The 24,289-nt window shown below is 35.9% G+C and overlaps 2 protein-coding genes across 2 annotated transcripts in view; one reads left to right on the top strand and one right to left on the bottom strand.

The window, feature by feature from the left end:
- The first annotated feature begins 943 nt into the window (after positions 1 to 943).
- Positions 944 to 19,365, top strand: plekhg7 (pleckstrin homology domain containing, family G (with RhoGef domain) member 7). The gene is made up of 17 exons (XM_082181659.1): positions 944 to 1,190; positions 3,144 to 3,871; positions 5,079 to 5,101; positions 7,806 to 7,924; positions 8,448 to 8,488; positions 8,855 to 8,950; positions 9,390 to 9,536; positions 9,748 to 9,843; positions 9,972 to 10,073; positions 11,074 to 11,187; positions 13,272 to 13,446; positions 15,457 to 15,572; positions 16,287 to 16,374; positions 16,467 to 16,546; positions 17,264 to 17,417; positions 17,591 to 17,688; positions 18,511 to 19,365. The coding sequence occupies exons 2-17, from the start codon at positions 3,263 to 3,265 to the stop codon at positions 18,619 to 18,621; spliced, it is 2,169 nt and encodes a 722-aa protein (XP_082037785.1). The 5' UTR covers positions 944 to 1,190; positions 3,144 to 3,262; the 3' UTR covers positions 18,622 to 19,365.
- A 1,224-nt stretch (positions 19,366 to 20,589) lies between these two features.
- Positions 20,590 to 24,289, bottom strand: part of eea1 (early endosome antigen 1) — a 29,250-nt gene continuing 25,550 nt past the window's right edge. Inside the window, exon 29 of the mRNA XM_082181660.1 lies at positions 20,590 to 23,128. Within this exon, the coding sequence (XP_082037786.1) occupies positions 23,006 to 23,128 (123 nt within the window). The 3' untranslated portion in view covers positions 20,590 to 23,005. The remainder of the gene's footprint in view (positions 23,129 to 24,289) is intronic.

The raw sequence follows: 24,289 nt of genomic DNA, 5'->3' as shown, positions 1-24,289 counted from the left end.
TGGTTAAACTCGGCACTGCCATCTAGTGTCATTTGGGATGAAATAAACAAAATAAAGCCACATGGTCACATGTTTTCTTGGTTTTTACTGAATTTTGGTTTTATAATCTTATTAATACAACTCCACAGCCACATAACGTAATGTAAAAAAAAGTATATTTTTAAAATTTTACGTGTGGAACTTTGAATTGTGACCTAGATGAGAGAGATGATACTAATGACTGAACTTTCCTTAATTTTCAAATAAATGTGTAGGTGTAATTGTATTTAATTAATTATATAGCTGGGTTCTTTACTCACAAAAAATATTTTTTCATTACCTTTATAATTACTTATAATTCTGTGAATTCTATGAAGTTCTTAAAAACAAGAAAATAAAATAAAAATGACATTCATACAAATACTGACTTGAATACAACTATGCGATCAACTTTTTAATTAGGCTACTGAATTAGTATATTTAAATAATTAACAAATCACCTTTTTAGATAATAGGTTTTTCAAAACATAAACCATCATGAATTACAAGGACATTTCTAACAGCTTAGTATGTTTTTTGAAACTAGATTTTACAACTTATAATATCAGGCATCCTAATTTGTCAATGACAATAATACACCGTCCAATAAATAAATAAATAAAGGTTGAGAATAACAACCTGGCTGATCTCAGCATCAACCCTATCACGTGGTCACTGGAAGGAAAACTAAGATGCTTGACATTTGCTCACAGTTTCCATGAGGTTAAAGCTCATGTGTGACTGACTACGACATCTAACCTGGATGCACGGTACCTGTCATTTACTTACTTACCTATCTGTCTTAAGAAACATGAGGTCATGAACACACGCAGTACGAGATTACACCGCACACACACACACACTCACACACACACACACACACACACACACACACATCAACACAATACAGCTATGCTCCACCTCCATTGACCATAGGCGACAAAGCAGCAGAGAAAACCTCCCTCACACAAAACCTGCGCTGCCTCAGAGCCAATGCAGGCAGTATTTTATCATACGCTTATTTCACTTTAAACGGAGCAGGGTTCTGTTGTTGCGTGTACCTTTTTGGGGATAAATAGCCGGTTTGAAACTGTAGCAGAGACTTGTAAATTTGGTTAAACTCTTTTCCCTCCAGCAGCCCGATTCGCAGATCACCCGGGAACAACTAAGCGGTAAGTGGCACAGACTTAAATAATAATCGACACTTATAGTTATCAAATAGCCTTTAACTTTTTTTTTTTTCATTGTCTGAAAAGATACATCTGCGATTCGTCCGCAACAATAAACGTTTAGTTCTTTGTTTCTTGTTTACAGAAACAAAGAACTGAGCTAAGGTATTTTACTGTCTGTTTTTTATACGAGTGCATTATACAACATCATGCCTTTTACTGTGGTTTATTCATAAATAAAGTGTATTTATTATTAGCATCATCCATGTAAACCTACACTGGTTGCCAGAGCAGGATCAGGTGCCTTTTCCCACGCTGCTCTGTCACAGTGATGTACGGTGTACAAGTCAAGTTTCTTTATCAAGTACACAATGATAACGCATGCAGTAGTTATTAAATGTAGGCTAATGTTGGAAATGTATTTGGGTCACTCCTCATAAAAGCTGCCTTTTTTGTTTCTCGCATGTAAACAATGACCACGCATGATATTTCCTAACACACCAACAACAAAAGTACAGTATAGGTTTCTTTGTGTGTTGTGTGTTCAAGGTTACCGTCATAACACATCCTTACTCAAATGTTATATCTTTTTTTTTATCACTTTCTCCTATGTTCTGTTTGATTTTTTTTATATAGTCACTCCCTTAAACCATGATTTTTGTATAAAAAATTGATGGATATTTGGTAATGACTAAATTAGCTGTCATTTTATATATATATATATATATATATATATATATATATATATATTTCTATCAGAAAATAACATATTTCATATTACAAAACCAATTGTGCAGTCAGCAACATTTCAAGGGTTGATAGTTTTACAGCTAATTTAGTATATATATATATATATATATATATATATATGAAGAGTTCAGATGCAAAAGCCTCTAAGTGCCATCTGAAATTTTTTTCTAGAATGATCATTTTTATCAAGCTTGTATATTTAAGTTCAATAATTTCACTTAAATGGCAATGCAAATGACCTATTAATTGTCATTTAAGTGAAATTACTTGACTTAAATATACAAGCTTTATAAAAATGATAATTCTAGAAGAAAATTTCAGATGGCACTTAGAGGCTTTTGCATCTGAACTCTTCATATATATATATATATATATATATATATATATATATATATATATAACTTTAATGTATATAAATTAAACATACTTTCAAAAATCACAAAAGGCCCCCATTTCATGTAATGACCCAGTTTCTGCAGGCTCCACAGAAGAATACAGAGATAAAATCACAGATATAAGATAAGAGTTAAAAGTTAGAAAGTGAACACGCAGCATATATATAAATAAAAACAAGTAGGCCTATATAGGCTACGATATCATACAATATGATGGACTTGATGGACAATATGATGGCTACTACAGCATAAGGATTATCACTTTAAACATGCTATATGATAAACTACAGACTGCCTATTGAGAATGTGGTAAAAAAAAAATTAAAAAAATTAATCCTCCTGAATTGTTTGCTTGAAAATTGCATAATGTTTATAGGGGCTTTCAATGTCTGGGCGCTTAACTTCATAAGTATTGGTGAATGCAGATTAAACCATTTAATCCCATTTGTGACCAAAAATAATGTTGTAGAGTTTGAAGGTTCTAAAAAGAGTTGTTGATGTATTATACACAGTTATAAACTACAAATGAAACGGCAGGTTTTCTTGAATTTATTTAAACATTATTTTATCATTCCTTTTTTCCACAACTGATTACTTGTTTTATTTTTTAATTTTTTTAACTTTATTTAAATTACATTGGTTCTTATTGAGTAACATTTTAAGACAATGCATGCAGTTTGTTTCATTTAAGGAGACAAATACTTGTCCTGGGAAAATTTTGGGATTAAATGGGCATACTGTACATGGCTAGTTCTACAAGAGTTGCAATAAACATAGTGGGTGGCTTTTCTAATCCTTTCTTGCTTTTCAGAAGCTCCAGAGACATGGGTTTAAGGATTGGATACATTTTTGTGGGAATGACTTAAGCCAAACCTGCATCTGATTCTTAATCAGTCTTCTGTTGTGGGATATAATGCTGGATTACTCAAAATGACTGAGTTGAATTATGCTTTCATAAGAGAAAACGGGAAGGAAGCGGATAAAACTTTGGACTGGAGTTGTATAGACTGGCATGCGAGGATAACGGTAAAAGGGACGGATGCACAGACTCAAACCCAATGTGTGCAAGGCGAGGACAAAGACACACAAACGGCTAGTCCTTTCATAATGCGAATAGATTTAGGAAGGACGTCGTCCAGACTGAGGTATGGTTCCCTCACGGAGTCTGACGGCGTGCCCGCACATTTATTCCAGTTTGATAGACAAGCCCCGGCCCGCATCTCCACGTCCCCAACTCTGAGGAGGATGAGGAGTACGAGAATCTCCTACCGAGAACCAAGCAAGGTAGACAGTCCTTTAGGAGAGGAGTCTCCCACTCCGACAAGTCCCCTTTCTCAATTTTTCCGGCAGTCATCTCCACTGGCTGTTCAGTTGGATGGAGAGAGCGGGAACTTTGAATCTTCAATGATTCATGGGAAAATCCGATCACACAGATCAAAGACCCTTGACAATGGTGTCATTTGCAAGAGCAAAGAGTCTCGTGATTCAAAAGAGCCTGATTCTGATGACACTGAGAGCTCCACCGATGACAGTGAGCAGGTATATGTCTTTAAAATTCTACAGGCTTTACATTCCTAACCCTATATATCTAAACAGTAAATATTCAAAACTAGAATACTTATTTTCTGATCAATAGCGCTAGTGTTCTGATATTTCCTAATATTTCCCATCGTCCATAACATCTTTGTATATCAGACTGGTTATTCAGGTAAAAAACACTGTAACTTTCATGCTTGGTATTACTGTAATATTGTTGCAGTGTTTTAGGGCCATTTGTTTAGTTTTTTAGCAAAAGCATTAAGGTAATATAAAGGTAAAATGATCAATTATACACTTATTTAATCTCAAATGTATTTATTTGCTAAGTAACAGCGTAAAAAATATAGGTGTCGATAATAGATTTTAGTAATATTTTAAATTAGATTTTATTTAATATTTTTGATTTTCATTGTAATTTTAGTTTAATTTTTAGTATTTTTATATATATTACTAGTTATTTCATTTATTTTTATCTCAGTTTTAGTAGTTTTGGTGCATCAACTTAAACTTATTTCAGTTACTTCTCATTTTTGTTTAGTTTAGGTTTTTTTCATTTAGATTTTCATTAAATTTGTAGCTTTATTTCAATTAACAATATGTTTTTAATAGGCTTAGTTTTAGTTAATGATAATAACCCTGGTCCTGATCACCCTGTCATTGTTTATTTGATTTTCTGGCTGTACATTATCCTTTTCTAAATTGAAGATAATAAGTTTCATATGATATGTGATGAAACAGTCTTTTTTTCATGCCTGTAAATCAAATTGCAAGAGTCTTTCCGCTCTTATCAAAGAAAGCCTCTTGTCTCTTGTCTCATTCCTCTTCGACCTCCTGAGGTAGTAGTTCACAATAAGAGCTTTTGACAGCAATTGAATCAGTAGTTTCATGCATTGTCAGCTTCAGACCTCTCCTCTGATGAAGCTCCATTCAGCGCATTCAGCAATCACCAAATAATGGAAGGGTCAGTGAAGAATCAAAAGTATAAAAGGAAAGCCCCATTCACTCCTCTCACACATTCATCCAAGCATTTCCACAATGGAGTGAGATATCTGTAGATGTGAGAACTTTAGGGTTCTTTAACCCACACCAGTTGTATGATGAGATCCTTTGAAATAGATATTATGCAGCTGATGACTTAGAAATGACTAGTGTTTTTTCTTCTTAAAGTACTTTGCTCACGTTTTGTTGTATCTGCTTTTGATTACAGGTCAAGGATCCCTGTCATAAAAGGTAGGTGAGCTGTTTCTATCTAATGTTTTGCATAAACCGTCCCCACCCGAGTCATATTTGCATGTGAACCGTAATTTTGTCCTTAGTGTGTATGGTCACTTTGTTCTGTGTCAAACCAGCATTTTCTTGTTCACTTAAACTACCCGGCCGATACTTGTTGCTCAACATCTCTCGTTTGAAAAGTTGTTTCATTAATCCAGGAATTTGTTTGTGTGGAAACACACCGTTTGGGGTAATGAGGCTAAAGCGGGACACTTTTTCAGTAGAGCGCCACCATGCTGGCGCAGGGGGTGTTGGGATAGAGGGAAGTTCTTTGTTCATTGTATTGCCGCTTTGTTAGCTGCACTTGAACTTTTAATGGAGAGTTATTAGAGTTCCATCATTCGGCCCTGTACGGGCCAGACAAACTCTCATTAGTGACGCTTTTCCCCCTGTCGGGCCCACTCTGCTTGGGCCACGGTCGTCTTTTCAGCGGTGGATAATTAGGCAGCTATTGTGGCCTTAATTACAGTATGGCACCGTCTGATTGCAGTGCTCATCCCTGGACGGCGATTGGACGGGACGGTTATGTTAAAGGGGCATCTTTATTCCGTGGAGGTGCGAGGACAATGCTCCCTTCTTTGTGGTCGTGCTGGGGCAGGGACAGTCGGCATAGAGGGCTGCTTCATTCTAGGATCGCCTCTAGATAACAAGCCATTAGCAGTGACCTGTTTTTAATGTCGGTAAAAAGGAGATGCAATGAGTGACTTTTTACTGGTAGGGTTCAATGTACTGGCATCTGTGTTTCTGTTTGCACTTGCAAAGGAGAAGTTGGAAGTGTAAAAAGTGAACACATAGGTTTTTTTTTTTAGGGGTTTTAACAAAGTATAAAGTTAAAAAGGAAGTATTTGATGGGTTCATTGTGCCAGGGACCGTGGAAATGGGTGTTCACTTTATAATGCTAAAGAATTCATATCTCATTGCAACTTTATATGAGTCAAGTGTTTATTGGTATATGATCCCAGATTCACTGTGATGAACACGGAAAGACTGATATAGTATCTGCAGTTGTTATTGTATTCAGTTCTTCAGTTGGGGTTCTTGTTATGTTGGTTTGGCAAACTCAAGCAATGGACACCAATCTAGGCATCCATCCATCTATCCATCCAAACAATGGTGTACTAACTTCTTTCATGACAGATTTATTTAAACATACAGTCAATAAGGAAGACTAATGGTTAAGTAAAAAATATAATGGATATGTAATATAGTGCACCTATTGATTAAAATGCCCCTCTTCATCCATCCATCCATCCATCCATCCATCCATCCATCCATCCATCCATCCATCCATCCATCCATCCATCCATCCATCCATCCATCCATCCATCCATCCATCCATCCATCCATCCCTCCCTCCCTCCCTCCCTGGCTTTCTAATTTCTAGGCCTTCACATTTCAGTTAAAGATTTGTAAAGCCTACAGTCAAAGTTTGCCTTGATCAACCTTTGTTTTTTACTTTAATGTTGTAGTAAAACATTTTTGTTTTTATTACATGGATGGAAGTTATGATTTTCTCTTACTTCCAAGCTCTTATTGCTCCCCCATACCTGCATTTGAAGATGTAAGTAAGCCCCTGTAAACTGTTTATTGACACACACCACATCATTGAGTCTCTGTACAGATGGATAGGCACAAAGCTGAGAGTGACTCAAACAAAAACCAGACTATCAAGTTGTGTGTGAAAACAGTCATAGCACTGCCTAAAAGCCCTTAGGATTTTATGTCAAAATGTGACAGGGAAACTGAAGCAGAGCAGAAAAAAAACAGAAATTCACTGTACGGAACTATATTCATGTTTGATATAATATTGTGATTATAAACTATAATGATGATTTAACAGAATAGGGAACTGCACAAGAGCAGAAATGTGTCCTTCTCTACATTGTTTGCAGTCCACCATATAAATGAGCTTATTACATGTTTGTTTTCTCAACAACAACAAAAAAAAAAATCATTTGATTTGATTAATAATGACTTCGCTCCTACTGCCGCAGGCTAAAAATCAGGGTGCTGACTTCCCACCCCTACTGCTGCTCTTTGTTCTCAACCAGTGAATATAATAATCTGTATCTTCCGATATATCCCACTGCTCAGTTGTCCGTTGACAGACCTATAAATCCATGCAATGGTGTGCAGGTACAGCTGTTACATGGAATGGTTTCGTTAGTCGTCTTTGCAAACGCAGTTCCGGCCACCTAATACTAGCAAGGCATGTTAGAAATGTGAACATGGAATTCTTTGATTTCCTGCTAAAGCAAATCTGGTTTGAAATTTCAAGTTTAGCACGGCTTGGCTCTGCATAAAGAGATTACTACAGCGCGTTGGCCAAGGTTTATCAAACCTTCTCAGATTAATTTAGTGAAATAATTGTTTTCCGAGGTCTAAGGAGCTATTGTGCTATTCTGGACTGGATAGAGGTTAAATAAATTTGGCGGAATTGCATTTCACATGCAAATCTACCCTCTAAGCTCGTGGTGAACTTGTAGAAAGTGTCGTTATGCAAATGCAAAGCAAATAAATGTTGAATGTGATGCTCTGTGGTTAACCAACATTATTTCAGGACACATACATCACGCATACTTTTACTTTGAAAGACTGGCTGGCTCAGGGGCTGGAATGTTCTCCGAACTCACCTGTTCTCTTCTGGTTTGCTTTTTCTCAGGCTGCAGGAGAGGAGGCGGAGCTCCGTGGTTGTGAGTCTTCCTGGATTGGATGTTTCTCCTGGAGATTTGTTTGTGTCCAATGGCGCTGCTGATATTTTAAATAAATCAGCCTATTCAGGTTAGTCAGTCAATGTCATGACTCAGGGTTTGATATGAATTGCTAACATTTACTAACCTATAGCCTATTGACACTCACAGAATTTAATATTAAAGAAAGAATAAGTAGCTTAATAACACATTCTTCAAATTGCAATAGACTTGAATGTTTTGCTCTGTATAAAGTTAAGCATTTTGGTAACACTTTACAATAAGGTTAACTTGTTAACTATCTTAGTTAACATGAACTAAGAATGAACAATACTTCTACATAATTTATTAATCTTAGTTAATATTAATTTCAAAATTTACTTATACATTGTTAAAATCAAAGGTTGTATTTGTTAACATTAGTTAATGCACTGTGAAGTAACATGAACAAACAATGAACAGCTGTATTTTTATTAACTAACATTAACTAAGATGAATAAATACAGTATCAAATGTATTGCTCATTGTTAGTTCATGTTAATACATTAACTAATGTTAACTAATGAACCTTATTGTAAAGTGTTACCAGTATTTTATTATTGCATTTTTTACAGACACTAAGAAATCAAAGTGGCCCTTCTTGAGGCGTAGCACAGTAAGTTCCCGTATTTTAACGTTTCAATAATAATCTCCCATGAAGTTTTGATCTAATGCCAGTTCTGTGGTTGGTGCCATCTGCAGATACTCATTTGTAATTTTTCAGATGCTTCGTGTCATTCGGATGATGTCTAGCACATAGTGTTCACTGACCCATTTTGAGCTACATCAGATTTGAATGCATGCACACCTTCCACCCAATCAATTCAATTAACAGTAAACAACAACAAAACGGGCCTGTCTAACAGAGCTAGAACATGTCCTGCTATCTAATCTGCTCCACAGTTTGTGCTCAAACACAAAGAGACCTGTTGAGGGCCGGGCAGTGTGATGTTGAGTAAATGTGAGTGGTGTTTTCCAACAGACAAAAGGAAAGACTTGCAGCGTAGCCGACATTGACAAGTGTCTGGCTGGCGTTCAGGTCCAGGAATGGAGAGACACAGACTTTCAGACATTTAAGGTAAAAAAAAATCAGTTGATTTTGACCACCTGAGATGAGCTTTAGAGCACCTTCGTTTTTATGCATGGCACCTTAGAAGTCCAGTTTTTGTTATTATTAAGTCAAGACACTCATGTGTAAAAATGTTATGAGTTCTCTTTTCATCACTCCATAAATCAGAAAATTATAGAGGCTTTTTTCTGCAGCGGAATAAAATAATAATAAAGGCAATATTGACTTTTTATCTCAATTTTTTTTTTCTGAGAATTGTGAGATATAACTTTGCAATTGCGAGTTATAAAGTCAGAATTGCAGGATATAAACTTGCAATTGCGAGAAAAAAAGAATAAATTGACTTTATATCTTGCAGTTCTGACTTTATATCTTTATTTCTTAATGAAAAATATTTTTGCCTGTGGTGTCTTGCCCTAAGGAGTCAAATTTCTCTCTCTTCTTTCAGGATATGTCTTTGGAGGACTTTTTGAGCAGTCGCTCTGAACTGGAAGCAGCGGAGAATCCAAAAACCTACCGAAAACAGGAGGCCATATGGGAGCTTTTCACCAGTGAATGTGTTTACTTCCTTGATCAGCTTATGGTTTTAAAAGAGGTGTGAACATGATGCCTTTAGTATTATGGAATGGCATGTCCTCCAGTGAAAGAGACAAATACAGTTTTTATCGTACTTTATATTGCATGGTTACAGTAACTGAAATTTACCAGTGAACTACAAGCTAACACAAATAGTCTGGTGCCAACCAACCATTTCGTCACTCTGTAGGAATAGAGCTTAAATGTGCTTGCCTTTGTTTTGCATATAGGTGTTTCTGACCACACTAACAGACCTGCAGATGAGAGAGTGTCTACTGGACATTGACTCCTGGAGGCTCTTTGCGAATCTCAATGAGCTCTGTCTGGTAAGACTTCAATGAGTTTGGTGGAAAATTGTAACAGGAAATTTAACAACTGCAGTTTTGTGACTAGTCTGGTTTATATAATATAAAATATTGTTCTTAGTTCTCTTTTGTTTCTTACTATATTTCAGGTTAGCTTCGGCTTCCTTACAAGTCTCTTGCGTGTCATTAAGGAAATGTGGGCCAGTCCAGACAACAATAGTACTCAATCTCTGCATGAACTCCTTAGAAAGGTAGGATACCATAGGTTGATATATATGTGTGTGTGTGTGTGTGTGTGTGTGTGTGTGTGTGTGTGTGTGTGTGTGTGTGTGTGTGTGTGTGTGTGTGTGTGTGTGTGTGTGTGTGTGTGTACTACCATTCAAAGGTGTTTTTTGAAAGAAGTCTCTTATGATTTATTTGATCAAAAATAGAGTAAAAACAGTGATACTGTGAACTTTTATTTAAACTGTTTTATATTTAATATATTTTTCAAATGTAATTTATTCCTGTGTTGGAAAAGCAGAATTTTCAGCATCATTACTTGAGTTTTCAGTGTCACTTGATCCTTCAGAAATCATTCTAATATGCTGATATTTTTGTGGATTTTTTGATAAATTTAAAGTTCTAACGAACAGCATGTATTTGAAGTAGAAATCTTGGTCACACTTTAGTTTAGAGTCCTTTTCTCACTAGTGACTAACTATTAACTATGACATTTGCCTCAGTAAACTCCTAATTACTGCTTATTAAAGGTTAGTAAGGTAGTTTAGGTATGGGGTAGGATTAAGGGATGTAGAAATGGTCATGCAGAACCGGGCATTAATATGTGCTTTATAAGTACTAATAAACAGCCAATATCCTGGTAATGTGCATGCTAATAAGCAACTAGTTAATAATGATAATTGGACCCTAAACTAAAGTGTGACCGAAATCATTAACAATGTAAAAGTCTTTACATACAAAATAACTCCTACAATCTAAAATAAAAAATGCTCATAGAAATGGAAAGACACGGTCAGTGACCTTTAAACATAATGTATAACTGCTCAAAAGCAAACATGAGATCCAACCCCTTAGCAATGTTGTGCTTACATAATGTATTATTATGTTAGACATTAAGCAAATGATTGTTTTAGAAAACAAAAAAACTGAACACTGCTAATCTTTTGTTCCGTTTGCTAAAAGATACCAGAACTTTTTCTCTATTGTTCTCTTCTGATCACTCTCCCTTATTGACTGTTGACTTTACAGGCGTTTGGTGAGAGCATTTGCCATTGTCTACAGAAATACTGCCTGAATTACAGTACGGCCATCTTTTATCTGGACAGCCTGAAGCTCAGGGAGGACTTTGGCTCTTTTGTGAAGGTAACCGTGGCAGGCAAGATTTGATATGGCAAATCAGGGCTTGGTCTCAATGTACTGACAAGATCTAGGGAACAGGGCAAATGTTCCCACACGAGGTTCAGGCCACTGCAGGGTAGTTGTCAGGGACCGTTGCTTCTCACGCAGGAACATTGAACATTGAAAAACTGTTGACTCTGCTACTTTCCCTCTCTTACACCATCAGCTGTCTCCACATCAATTTTGGCCTGTCGCTTCTTGCTTTTCCACTTGCACACAGGGGATCTGATTTGTCAGTATTATATTCATGAGAAGAAGTAGGCTACAGTATTATAAAAAATGTGCCACTATTGTGCTTTTTTAGATATGACTTTTTATGTAATGTTTAATATAGCTGTTTATGAATGTTAAAGGTCTGCAAAATTTCAAAGATCAAAGTGCATTAGAGTTATTGGCTGCATCCGAAAACTTAAAAATGCTCTATTTCAGGGTAGGAAGGCATCAAGGCACGTCTGAATCCAAAGTTAGCTTCACTTCTCCTGAGATACCTTCATCTGATCGATAATTTTTTTTAGGGAAGCATAGATGTATTCTTCACTGCTTTTGATATCCCACAATCCTATGCGTTCCATTTGATGACAGTTGAGCTAGAAAAAGAAAGATTGGTCAGTCAGTTGTGGTTGCTGGTCAGTTTGTGTAAATGTACGTTTTTGACCAACGTTTTCCACTTCTGATGTCGTTTCTAGCGAGAAATTACTACTGTAGTAATTAAATATTTGTTTAGTTCTCACCAAAGCTCTCTCTATTTGGCTGTAGATCATTAAACTGTTACGCTGCCTCAGTAGTCTGTCTGAAATCAGTTTCGTAAGGTACCTTCTTGCGCAAACGCTGCCTGCAAAGTCATTCCCCAAGTTTTCGCATGCAGCCATTATTTCCCAAAAGAAAGAATCGATTATAATCTGCCTGAATAGTGTCATCGATAATTCCAGTCTTACTTCCTGCATGAACCTACAGTACGTTTGCCTGACAACAACATCTACTCAGGGCCGCCAACTTTCACGCAATTGACACTGTTCTCACTCTCTCACGCCACACATCCATTTTCTAACGCATTGAAAAATCGTGACGCAAAGAGGACACTGACACAGAAAGACAAGACAGAGCAGGTTACTTTTGATTTGAAACAAAGTCTAAGCTTTCAAATTCTGTCACTTTTATTTTGAAATTCAAACATTAAATAACGTTTTGGCACTCTTAAATGTAACGTGACCGATCATTGTAGCGCCTTAGTTCAAGTGGCATCTGTGTTCCTCTTTATTACACTGTAACAAATGATATGATCAATAATTGATAACAACACGTTTTTACATTGCTTTAACTCATCAAAATAAGTTCAGCAATTTTCAACTTTTTTTTATAAGTAATACAAGATTCAACTCATTTTTTTTAAGTCAGTTTAATGTCATTTAATTTGAAATAACTTAAAGGGGTGGTATAATGCCATTTTCACAAGATGTAAAATAAGTATTTTATGTCCCCAGAGTGTGTATGTGAAGTTTTACCTCAAAATACCCCACAGATATTTTTATATAGCATTTAAATTTTTTTTATTTTTGAGAGTGAGCAAAAACACACCGTTTTGTGTCTGTTCCTTTAAATGCAAATGAGCTGCTGCTCGCAGCACAGAGGGCGGAGCTTCAAGAGCTTGCACTCACACAGACATGCACTGAAAATTTCTACAACTTTTTAGCCTTTTATGTTCAAACCGGAGTCAAACAATGATGGAGAGACTCAAGAAGAAAGTGACAACATGTAGAATGCAACAGGACGTTTCTGAATGGTTAGTTGATGAATTTATGTAGCTTATGTGTAGTTATCTTCTAGTCATTGATTAGCATATTCTGTCTTGATAATCTATAAATCGTGTTCCGGGGGCGGAGTTTATGTAAATGTTAGGGTTGGTGATGTCACTAATTTTACCTTGGATGCATGCAAGCCTATTGTAGGAGACCTCCAAAACAAAATTTGGAGCCTTAAAAAAAACTACATAATAGGGGCACTTTAATACTACATCTTTCTTCCCATCCTTCACTCTTTCTCTCATCCAGTGGTGTGAACGTAACGAGCAGTGCCGCAGACTGCAGTTGAAGGATCTTCTGGTGATTCCTCTGCAGAGGTTTACACGGTACCCTCTGCTGTTGAAGAACATTGGGAAGAGGAGTTGCTCCGAGGCCGAGGAGAACACCATACAGAGCATCGTGGATCTTGTTGACAGAGCCATCTGTAAGTCAATGGTATTAATGTGACAGTTCAAAGTACGGATGCGCGATATGAAAATTCATGCCAATACCAATAAGCTAAAAATTATTTTCATGTTATGGCTGATAACTGATAAATGGTGGATATTAAAAAAAATATATACTATTTTGTCTAAATAAATTAAAAAATAAAATGCTTAGAACTAAAATAAATTGTTTTAAATGCTGAAATTAAGTGAATAAAAGTGAATTTAGATATGTGAAAAATTTATATTAATTTTGAGATTTACTAAATATTACATTTAGAAGTTGTTAAATTAGTGTTTTTAAAATTTTTACTTTTAAGTGATATTTAAATGTTATACTATTTTGTCTGAATAAATGTAGCCATCACAAAATTATAATGTACTACAGAAAAAAAATGTGTGAACATTCAAGATGACCACAAGGGAAGTGAGCATGCATTATTAAATATCCATTATCAACCCGAACCAAAAAAAAAAACATTTTTTTAAGCAATACTTATGTGGGAGGAAAAACAAATTTTTTTCTTTGTTCCTCATATGCAGATACTTTGATCTGGTTTGTGTAAAACGCTCTTGTCAAACCAGGAATTAGAAGCAGTGAAAGGTGACTTTTCCTGTTTTCATAGAGAAGATGTTTGTGAGGTTTGTTGTGACAGCCGCTGTGAGAAAAGATATGCAGAGTGACAGCTGCAAAATCAGTGTGAAAGACACAGCTGCCATGTTTTAGTTAGTCAACCTGATATGCGCAGTTATCTTTTCTGAAGCATTGCACACCTTGTCATAAATCCATTATGTTTTTATCAAGTACCCTGTTTTGATAAGGAAATGAGATAAATACACACTCTGTGTTTTCATGCATTCATGTTTGCCCTTCCATCTGCTAAAATATTTGTATTTGAATGTTTTTTTTATTTATTTAAAAAGTGTGTGTGTGTATATATATATATATATATATATATATTAAATAGATTTATTTAAATATATAATTTACTAAGACAAACTTGTTAATCAAAAATGCCGTTATGATGGTAATGACCATGTGGTAGAGATACAAGATTTTGCTGTTGACACACAACAGGTCTGGTCCTATATTTAGTCATTTTAAAAGACAAAACATTTTTTTTCTTATTTTGAAACAAATAACCCACTAACTGACTATGTGTGATGATATATGTATTTCACTTTCAACATAAAAATGCAGTGAAATTTATGGAAGCTTTTTCTGTCACAGAATAAAAAATCAAAAAAAGGTAATTGCAATTTTTTTTCTCACAATTTTGTGAGTTTATATCTCACAATTCTGACTTTTTTTCTTGCAATTGTGAGTTTATATCTCACAATTCTGACTTTTCTCAGAATTGTACGTTTATATCTCGTATTTCGGATTTTATGACTCATATCTGTGAGTTTATAACTCACTATTCTGACTTTTCTCAGAATTGTGAAATATAAACTCGCAATTGGGAGAAAACTGTCTGAATTGTGAGTTAAAAAGTCGCAATTACCTTTCAGTAATATTCTCTACGATGTTTGTTGTGATGGTAATGATTGCATTTGACTTGTTGACCTGCTTCAGGACTATGGCTAGACAAGCATGAAATGAATAATAGGTTAATCTTCTATACAACAACGTCCCAAGATGGGAGCAGCTCATTTCAACACACATAATGACACCGTTTAACCAATATAAGGGTGTGTGTTCAACTCTTCCTGGTGACTTTCAGTTGTCTGATGGGTGTGGGGTTCAAACAACATGAACGTTTGTCATTGTTGATGAAAGAGCCTTTTCTTGGAACGCAGAAGAAGGGAAGAATCTAGAATTTAAATAAAGTCGATCATCTCCAACTGAACAAACAAAAACAGGATCTGTGGTTGTATAAAAGCAGTAATGTTTGTTTGGGGAGGTGTGGATTAATGCACTGAACCTTTCAAAGCCAACCACCTTTGTGTGGGCTGATGAGACAATAAGTTACCCACCCAAATCTCTTTCTCTTTCTGTCTCTGTACAGATGATCTTGAAGGAAAAGTAAAGTGGTTGGACAACTACCAGAAGGTGAAGCAGCTGAAGGAATCTCTAGTGTGGCTTCCTGTGTGGGAGCGAGACAAAAGGGCGCATGTTCCTGAGGTCTGTCAAAATGTGTCTCTATAAACACACGTTATACTTTAAGGCACAGTATGTAAGTTTCGCTGCTAGAGGTCGCTTATTTAAAACAATAACAAAGGCGTAGCTTGATGATGTCGTGAATGAGTGTGGAATCATGGGAGTTTTCGTCTTCCTCCACAGCTGATGGAAAGCAATCCGACAGGATTCGGGCAGAAATCATGTTCATGGATGAGCAAATGTATTAAAGTTTTATTAACGTTATTGTGGTATGAAGCAGGGCGGGGCAGAGAGCCTTGGAAATTTTACGTTGCTGTTTACGTTGGTCGCTGCCGCTCCTTTCGTTGTATATTTTAGGATTAAAGTTTCGTTTAACGTCTGCCTCCTTCCTTTGTTACAGTTACGTTTGATCACTTAAATTCACATTCTTTTATTTCATTCTAATGAAACAGCCGCAAGTGCTGAATTATTACTCATACAGGTCACTTTATTTGACGAAATAAAATTGTGGGGTAACGCAGCGTTGTTTTAAATTGAAATTGCTCATTTCTCTGGATTTAAACATTGCTGGAAACATTTGGAATAATGCAAGTACTCAAGTCAACAAAATATATTTTACAAAATAACATTGTTCTAGTGGTTTTGGGATATTTTAATCCCAAAATCTTACATATTGTGCCTTTAATAATGCCTGCATTTAAAGAGATTTAACGGCTGTGCATGTTTGATCCTTCACAGAATCTGAAGCACTTGCTAAAATCTGTAACCCTGGAGAACCTGGTGTCTCACCGTAGTCTTCTACACGATGGGAAGCTCGTTCTCATAGGTCGGATGGCTGAGCTTTTCTCATTGGTGAAACTTATGCATTTAGGATGGTTGTGTGGTGTGAACTTACATTATGTCTTCTTTTGCACATAGAAAATGCAAAGTTGCATGAGGTTTACCTACTTCTCTTTGACGAATTCCTTCTAATCACGAAGATCAAGCGCAGCAAAAAGGTGCGGTTATGTATGATTTTTAAGCGTGACTGTTTGGTGTTATTACTGTAGAATGCCTCGCAGTCATGCCTCTATTGACATAAATCAAAGCATGGGTGATGCGTACGAGCGTGTGACGGTAATGTGAAAATAGATTTGTTGATTCTGTCTGGGAGTGATTATTGATTCAAGCCATTACTCCCTTTTACACGCAAAGGTTGAATAGAGATCAGTGGATTGTGACAGATCATAATATTATACTGACTACTGTATGGAGATTAAAAGTTGAATATATTTATATAAATGTATTTTATCTTTTATATGAGATGATGAATATGAGATATGAGAAAATCTTAAAAGCTTATTTTGCAAGTTCAGATACAGGTTATAGCGCTAAAATGTTGAAAAGTCAACATGAAATCAAAAAATTAACCCATTTACTTTTTATATTACACTACCGTTTAAAGGTTATTTTTTTTAAATAAATTCATATTTTTATTACGCAATGATGCCTTAAATTGATCAAATACTTTACATTGTTGCATAAAATTATATTTTAAATATATACAGATCATTTCTACTTTCTGTTCAGCAAAGTATCCGAAGAAAACTTTATATTAAACAAGCATGACTGTTTTCAATTTTTATAATAATAAGAAATCTTCGCATTTGTCTATTTGAGAATGGCCAAACTCTTAAACCGCTATAATCACAGGCTTATGTGTTTTTATGTTGTAGAAGTCTGGCGTAGTGGAGTCGAACCCCCTGCGTCCCGCTGCGGGCCAAGAGCTTGAGCTCTTATTGCAGGAGGGCTGTAGTTTCACTGTCCTGGACCAGCCCATCTCTCTGGACCGCCTACAGTTGAAGAACATAGACCAGATCAATGCCACAGGTGTTGACGTCACACACACGCATACCATGACACATTCTTTGGATTACGGTCATGTTGCAGTTGTTTAGTGCAGTTATGTAATCGCTTGAGGACGAATCCATGTGATCAGCACTGATAATGATGTCGATACAAACACTGAAAGAGTGTTCACTGTTGTCTTTTGAATGTTTCAGCCTCTGGTCTGCCGAATTCATTCATAATAATGCACCAGAATCGTTACCAGCAATGCATTGGAGCCTTCATTCTACAAGCCCAGACTGAAACTATGAAGGTGAATAGAAGATTCAGCTTTTTTTTATGTTGAATTTCAACAGACACAGGTTTTGATTTCCACCCAACATTCCTAATTCGCAAGATCAGCTAGTGCCGACATGCCAAACATCATCAGGTTACTCAATATAGTGTCATATCTAAATGACATTACATTGAATGTTCTTAGCAGATGCTTTCTTAGAAATTACATCCGTTTTAATCACTTGTCGTTCTGTCGTCATTTACTCACCCTCAAGTTGTTCCAAACCTGTATGAGTTTCTTTCTTCTGTTGAACACAAAAGAAGATAACACAAACAAACAAGGAACATTATCAAATCTCTGAATATAACCATATTGTTCAGCCTGAGGTTGACAGTTGACGGTAGCCATTGACTTCCATAGTTTTTTTTCTTTCTGCTAAGAAAGTCAATGGCTTTTTTTTTATGTTCAACATAAGAAAAACATTCATACGGATTTGGAACAACTTGAGGGTGAATAAATTATGACAAAATTGTCATTTTTGTGTGAACTATCCCTTTAAGATAAGTCAGTTTACTCAGCAACCATATTGAAGACTGTAGTAATGGCTGCTGAAAATTCTGCTTTGCCATCACAGGAATAAAATACATTTTAAAATATATTACAATAGAACAAATTTTTCTTTTAAATTGTAATAATATTTCACAATATTACTGTGTTTACTGTGTTTTTGTTTTAAAAAAAGCAGCAAAACATTTTTACATTTCAATAACATTTAAAATTAGCAATGAAATCTTACAACAATGGTATTATCAATCATGCTAGAAATCTTATTCAGGCTGTATGTTATGTATGTTTCAGAAAGCATGGGTGTCTGTGATTGAGGATGCCATCAATTCTCTGCTGAAGCAGGACTGTCAGCAGCCACGGGTCAAGAACTCTTTACTTTATCTGGAGTCTTCACAGATCTAATTTATACAGAGACTTCTGTAGAACCTCCTCCAGAGTGCCAAAAGACCACTGCATTGCACAATGCATCTCATTTACTTTAAGGAGAAATTCACCCAGAAATGAAAATTCTGTCATCATTTACTCGCCCTCATGTCGTTCCGATCCTTCTGTGGAACAGACGTTTAACAGAACAGTACGGTGGGAACCGAGGCCGTCAAGCTTTTAAAAGGGCACAAATCACCTTTGAGTATTATGAAAGTCCTCCATATGGCTCACATTGTGCTAAACATCTCCTTATATATCCCAGAAAGAAAGTCATAGAGGTTTGGATCAACAATATTTGACAGATAGGGTTGATTTTAAAGCAACATTAATTTAATCTTTTTTGTGTGTGTGTGTTTGTGCTAAAAATTGATAAACAGCACAGCTGTAACTGCTATGACCCTGAGCAGTTTGAAGTTTCACAAGAGGAACCATTTTTCAATTCCCTTTTTGAATTTTTTGAGAACGAACAATGTTGCATGTTCCTGTCGCAAATAAAGATGTTGAATTTTCTTTTGTCACATGGACACATTGTATTGTGGGAAAGTTAAATGCTTAGATAAAGAACCCATGTAGATTGTAATACAGTGTTTGTAAGTTTGCAGTTGTTCACATTTGTATAAATTTAAATTTTCTTTAAAAAGTTATTATGCTCTACATTGTGTTGGAAATAATTTCCATGTTCGACCATGAAAAATTAAATATTGTCAAGTTGTTTTTATACATTGTGTATTTAACAAGTATTTCATTTACCAGTATTAACTATGGGTACGTTTACACGACAACGATCCTACTAAAAATGGAAAAGATTTTTCTTTGCATTTTTCATGTACAGACGACAATATTGTCATAATGATCCCGTTTACTCGGATTCTCGAAAATGACTAAAAATGCTGCATTATGCTGCCAGGCCTGTAGTTGGCGATGTCACTTTGTAAAGAAACACTATAGACTGAACATGTAAAGCACATGATGTCGCACTTTTTACAAATTCGTGGGGGTCTTCACGGAGACGATAATGGTATAGTTTTCAAAAATGTGCAGTTTATAACTTTGCCCCCAAAATGTATAAAAAGTTTTCCATTTTTAGTTGAAAAAAAGTGTTGAGTAAACAGCCCCTAAAACTAAAACTATTAATCGTTTTCAGTAATGGAAATAAAGCTGAAATAAACTAAGGGAGGGTTTACACAACACCATTTTCAACAATTTTTGCATTTTGGGGGCCTAGAAAAAACGCAAACTTTTCAAAGTACAAGAATCCGTTATCGTCTCCGTGTAAACTACAAAAATGCGAATTTGTGAAAACCGTGACGTCATGCGTATTGCGTGTTCAGTCTATAGGCACGTAGTGTTTCTTTAGTCGTTTTCGCGGATTCGTGTGAACGGGGATCGTTTCGACAATATGGTTGTCTGTACACGAAAAGTACAGACATATTAGAACATTGTTGTCGTGTAAATGTACCATAAAATACGAATATTCGATGAGAAACACCAACTTTCAGTTACACGTACGTCTGCAAGATGTCTGTTAAAGATCACTTAATCTGGAAAGCATCTGCTGTTTACAAACATCTAATAGACGTTTTTAAGATGTCAGTTTTACATACATTCTAAAACAAACATCTTAAAGACATTGTCTAAACGTCTATTTGACATCTGACAGGAAACGTCCTATAGACGTATTGCAGATGAGCAAACACTCTAAAAATACATCCAGATGTAAACAAGCACATCAAATAGACGTCTCCGAGATGTACGTACGTGTGCTATATGGGTTTAAGTACTAAGATTACTAAATTAAAATTAAAAATATATATAAATATTTAAAAAAAACTATAAAACTGACAAAAGCACATCAGAATAAAAAAAAAATAAATAAAAAAAGAAAGCTCATTCAAAATATTAATAAAGACTATAATAGTGAAATAACACTGCATGACACTGAAAGAAAATAGAAACAACTAGTTTATTATTTACTTTTAAACATGATGGAAAATTAGAAAACATCAATAACAACAAACGGGTAATTCACCCGTTCTTCATTCGAGTCATGACTCCAGTTAACCTGAAATTACCTTTGGAATTTGATATTTTTGCACTATATTTTTATGCTTTTTTTAATAATACTCCTCTGATTGATTTTTCATCTATGTCTTATACTGCTTTCACATCACAAATATGTAGAAACCTGCGAAATGAATCAACATATTGATGGGACTTTTCTGCATTCAGAAATACACAAAGATGACACAAACAAAGCTTGACATAAGGCACACACCTACACCACCACAACATGAATGTGAACACCCTGCTGTTCAGCAAATTAAAATGTGTCAATCAGTAATAATAAACAACCATATAACAGATACTGTTAGTGTGTAGTGCTGATACAAGTGATGCACTTTGCATATGCGGTCACAACTTAGCTTTATTTGCAAGCTGCACAACCTGTGTTTCTTCTGAATGTGCTACAAACACTGCTAATAATTACAGCATTGTTAATGGTTAGAGAAAACAGGACGTGATGTCAGATGGAGGGTTTTGACCAGTTGGCACTGAGTGATATGATACTGTAGTTGACTGCAGCACACATTCCATTCAAAAATCAAGTTAAAGGGCATATAATATTCCATTTTCTGAAGTCACGTTACTTGACTGAGCTGGTGATGTGCGCAAAACATCCTGAGACACTTTTTGATTTTTCCTAAAACACATAAAAATCATTATGCATTATGCTCCTGAATCCATCTACCGACACAAACAGCAAGTAATCAATACATAAGAATCACACGGACAACAAACAGTGCCATTGATGCTGCAAGTCGATGTGGAACCTATTAAGCGAGAACGTGGCTACTGGACAAACCACTTACAGTGAAGCGTACTTTACAGCAGTTAGTTGCAGTGCACTCGCTCACATTCAGTTCTACACTAAAGCGTTTACCCAGCTAATAACGGAATGTTCTCAGAGCTTAACCTAACCTAATATTCTGTCAAAGTTACGGTCTTATGTTCTCAAAACGTAGGCACAAAAGCGAGTATGTACTTCGTTCATATGTAGCATTATGTACTTCGTCCATCAAGGTTTAAGTTGGACGTTCGTCTAACATTTTTAAATGATACTACTTGTTTCAGAATGTTGTGGCCATAAGACCACGTAAAGATGTTTTTAAAACCATTTTAAAAAACGTTCAGAAAACCTTCAGAAATAACGTTAGCAAAACATTCCTTGAACTTATTTTTATTAGCTGGGTACAACGACGCTCGGACCATCTCGCCACACTTGCGGCTTCTAATAAAAGAATAGTATACAAAAATTAAAACGAAATTTGTCGTAATTTACGCACTCTCATGTCGTTTCAAACCGCTATGACAGGAACACAAAATATCTTCCGTTTTGTCCATACAATGAAAGTCATACCGGTTTGAAATGACAAACTTGGACAGAATTTCAATTTTTAGGTGAACTACACCGTTAAATCTAAAATGTAGCAGCTGAGATTTTAAAAACAATCAGCGGTCTGTCATTCTTTTTCAATATGCTAGCAGGCACACAATCACATCCAATGCAGTTATTGCTTAAAAGCAGGGCACGTATATCTGACGTGTACAATTTGATAAAGGTTTTTTTGTGTAAAAAAAAAGAAAAAGAAAATGTTTGTGTGTAAATCTTTCAAAGAATCACCAACTTCTACTGGTGAGATTATGAATGCAAAACAAACATCAAGTGTTTCATTTCAACAGAGAGAAGAGCAGCAAAGCAAGCATGTACATTACACCCACATACCTTATGTTAACATGCCCACACTGAATGACAAATGTTACAGTCTCCATAGAGTGACAATTATATCTGAATTATTCACATGTGCCTCTTTTGTCTGTACATTTACTTACAAATACGATACATCAAATTAGGACCCTGCGGACAGCTTTGGTTCTACTCAGAACCCCTCTGTATACACCCTCGGCCTCTGATAGTTAAATCTTTCTAAAAGACGATATCGATGTAAACCTCAATCCTGAGTGCCAAAGCTGCTGTACTTTAGCATAAAACATCTGTAAGGAGCTGATCTTTATATTACAAGTAATCCATCTCTTCAAGCGGTCCCTCCCTTTTAATTCCTCTGGGTCTGAAAGTGGCCCCGTAAGTGGCAAAGGCACTGGACAGATGAGGACAGCCATTCTGGCCGGTCTAATTTTGATCTGATTTTCAGCATCACGTGACCACCGCAACATGCTGTTCCTCAGTGGTCCCTGCAGCCCTCAGCTGGCCTCTCCTGGTTGCTCATCTTATTAGGGAGAGGTCAGGGTGAGCGGGACGCCGAGGGCTGCAGGGGACGGGTTTGTGTGGGGGGTGGGGCCATCAGCCCTGGAGCTCATCAAAGCAACCGTCACACACTCGGACGGGCTTCTTGGAGGAGGGCGTCAGGGCGTTGCGGGCCGAGCATTCTGCGCAGAAGATGTTGCCGCAGTGTCGACAGTGGTGCTGGGGGAGGGAAGAGAGAGAGAGAGAGAGAGAGAGAGAGAGAGAGGTTGAGAGGACCTCATGATTCAGGTCAGGTGGTTAAGTTAAGTTAGGTTTAGGTTAACGTGACTGATTAATAGAATGGAAGTGATAAAAGTTAGATGCTGTGATTATTAGGGCTGGGTATCAGAATTGATTTGACTCAAAAGATTTTATTCACAGTTTGATTTGGGTACTGAATCTGATTCATTTACAGATATTTCAGTTATTCAGATATTTCTTTCTAATGCACATTTGGGAACTTTTATTTGCATCTTGGTGTTATATATTGGTTCATATATTTATACTGTTTCCATACAATTCACCAAAATGTGAACAAAATTTCCAAAATACAAAATACTTTTTGGAAAATGTCAAATATTTTATTCAGTAAGACACAAGACATATCACATAAATGTCTGACCTACAGAACGGGAGTCACACTAATATAATAATCATATAATAATAATATAATTATATAATAATCATTAAGATGACCCAAATCTGACCAAATTCATAAAAAGTTAAAACACACATACTAATATATATATAAGTCCCAAACTAGTTTTTGATAATAGTTTTTGATAATACAATAAAGTTAGCAAGCTGGTATGACCCACAGTCAATAAAATATCGAAAATAACAAACTAAGTGAAAATAAATTGCTATTTTAAAAACTACCGTTACTAATTATTAATTTATAGGTACTTTGTTAATATCATGACTCACAGCATGCTAGTAATTTCATTTGCTCTTTATACAGCGTGCGTCTCTGTATTTACGTCCAGCAGGCATAGAATAACATCTGACAGGACAAGACAATTAGTTTCTCTGAGTTGAAATACTTTTTATATCGCAACAAGTTAAGAAAATAACGCTAGAATAATGACTCTGACATATAGCGTGACAACATCTCATCTGACAGCAGATACTGAATCAGGACAACACGTTTTTCTCAGTCACACTTTACTTAAACTGTGTCTGTCAGGAGAGTCAACAGCTTTCACGCACGTCTTTCAAAATAAAATCCTCGCACTAGAAAAACATTTAGGATTACGTTTTTTATTGCTGTTGTTTCATTGACTTCACATTCCGTGACCCACTTTTGGGTCGTGACCCACCGGTTGAGAAACACAGGGATTG

The sequence above is a fragment of the Leuciscus leuciscus genome (genome assembly GCF_965113295.1).
Source record: "Leuciscus leuciscus genome assembly, chromosome: 10".
Classification (NCBI taxonomy): domain Eukaryota; kingdom Metazoa; phylum Chordata; class Actinopteri; order Cypriniformes; family Leuciscidae; genus Leuciscus; species Leuciscus leuciscus.
The sequence above is the reverse complement of the archived record's forward strand: the minus strand, read 5'-3'. Positions and strand labels throughout refer to the sequence as shown.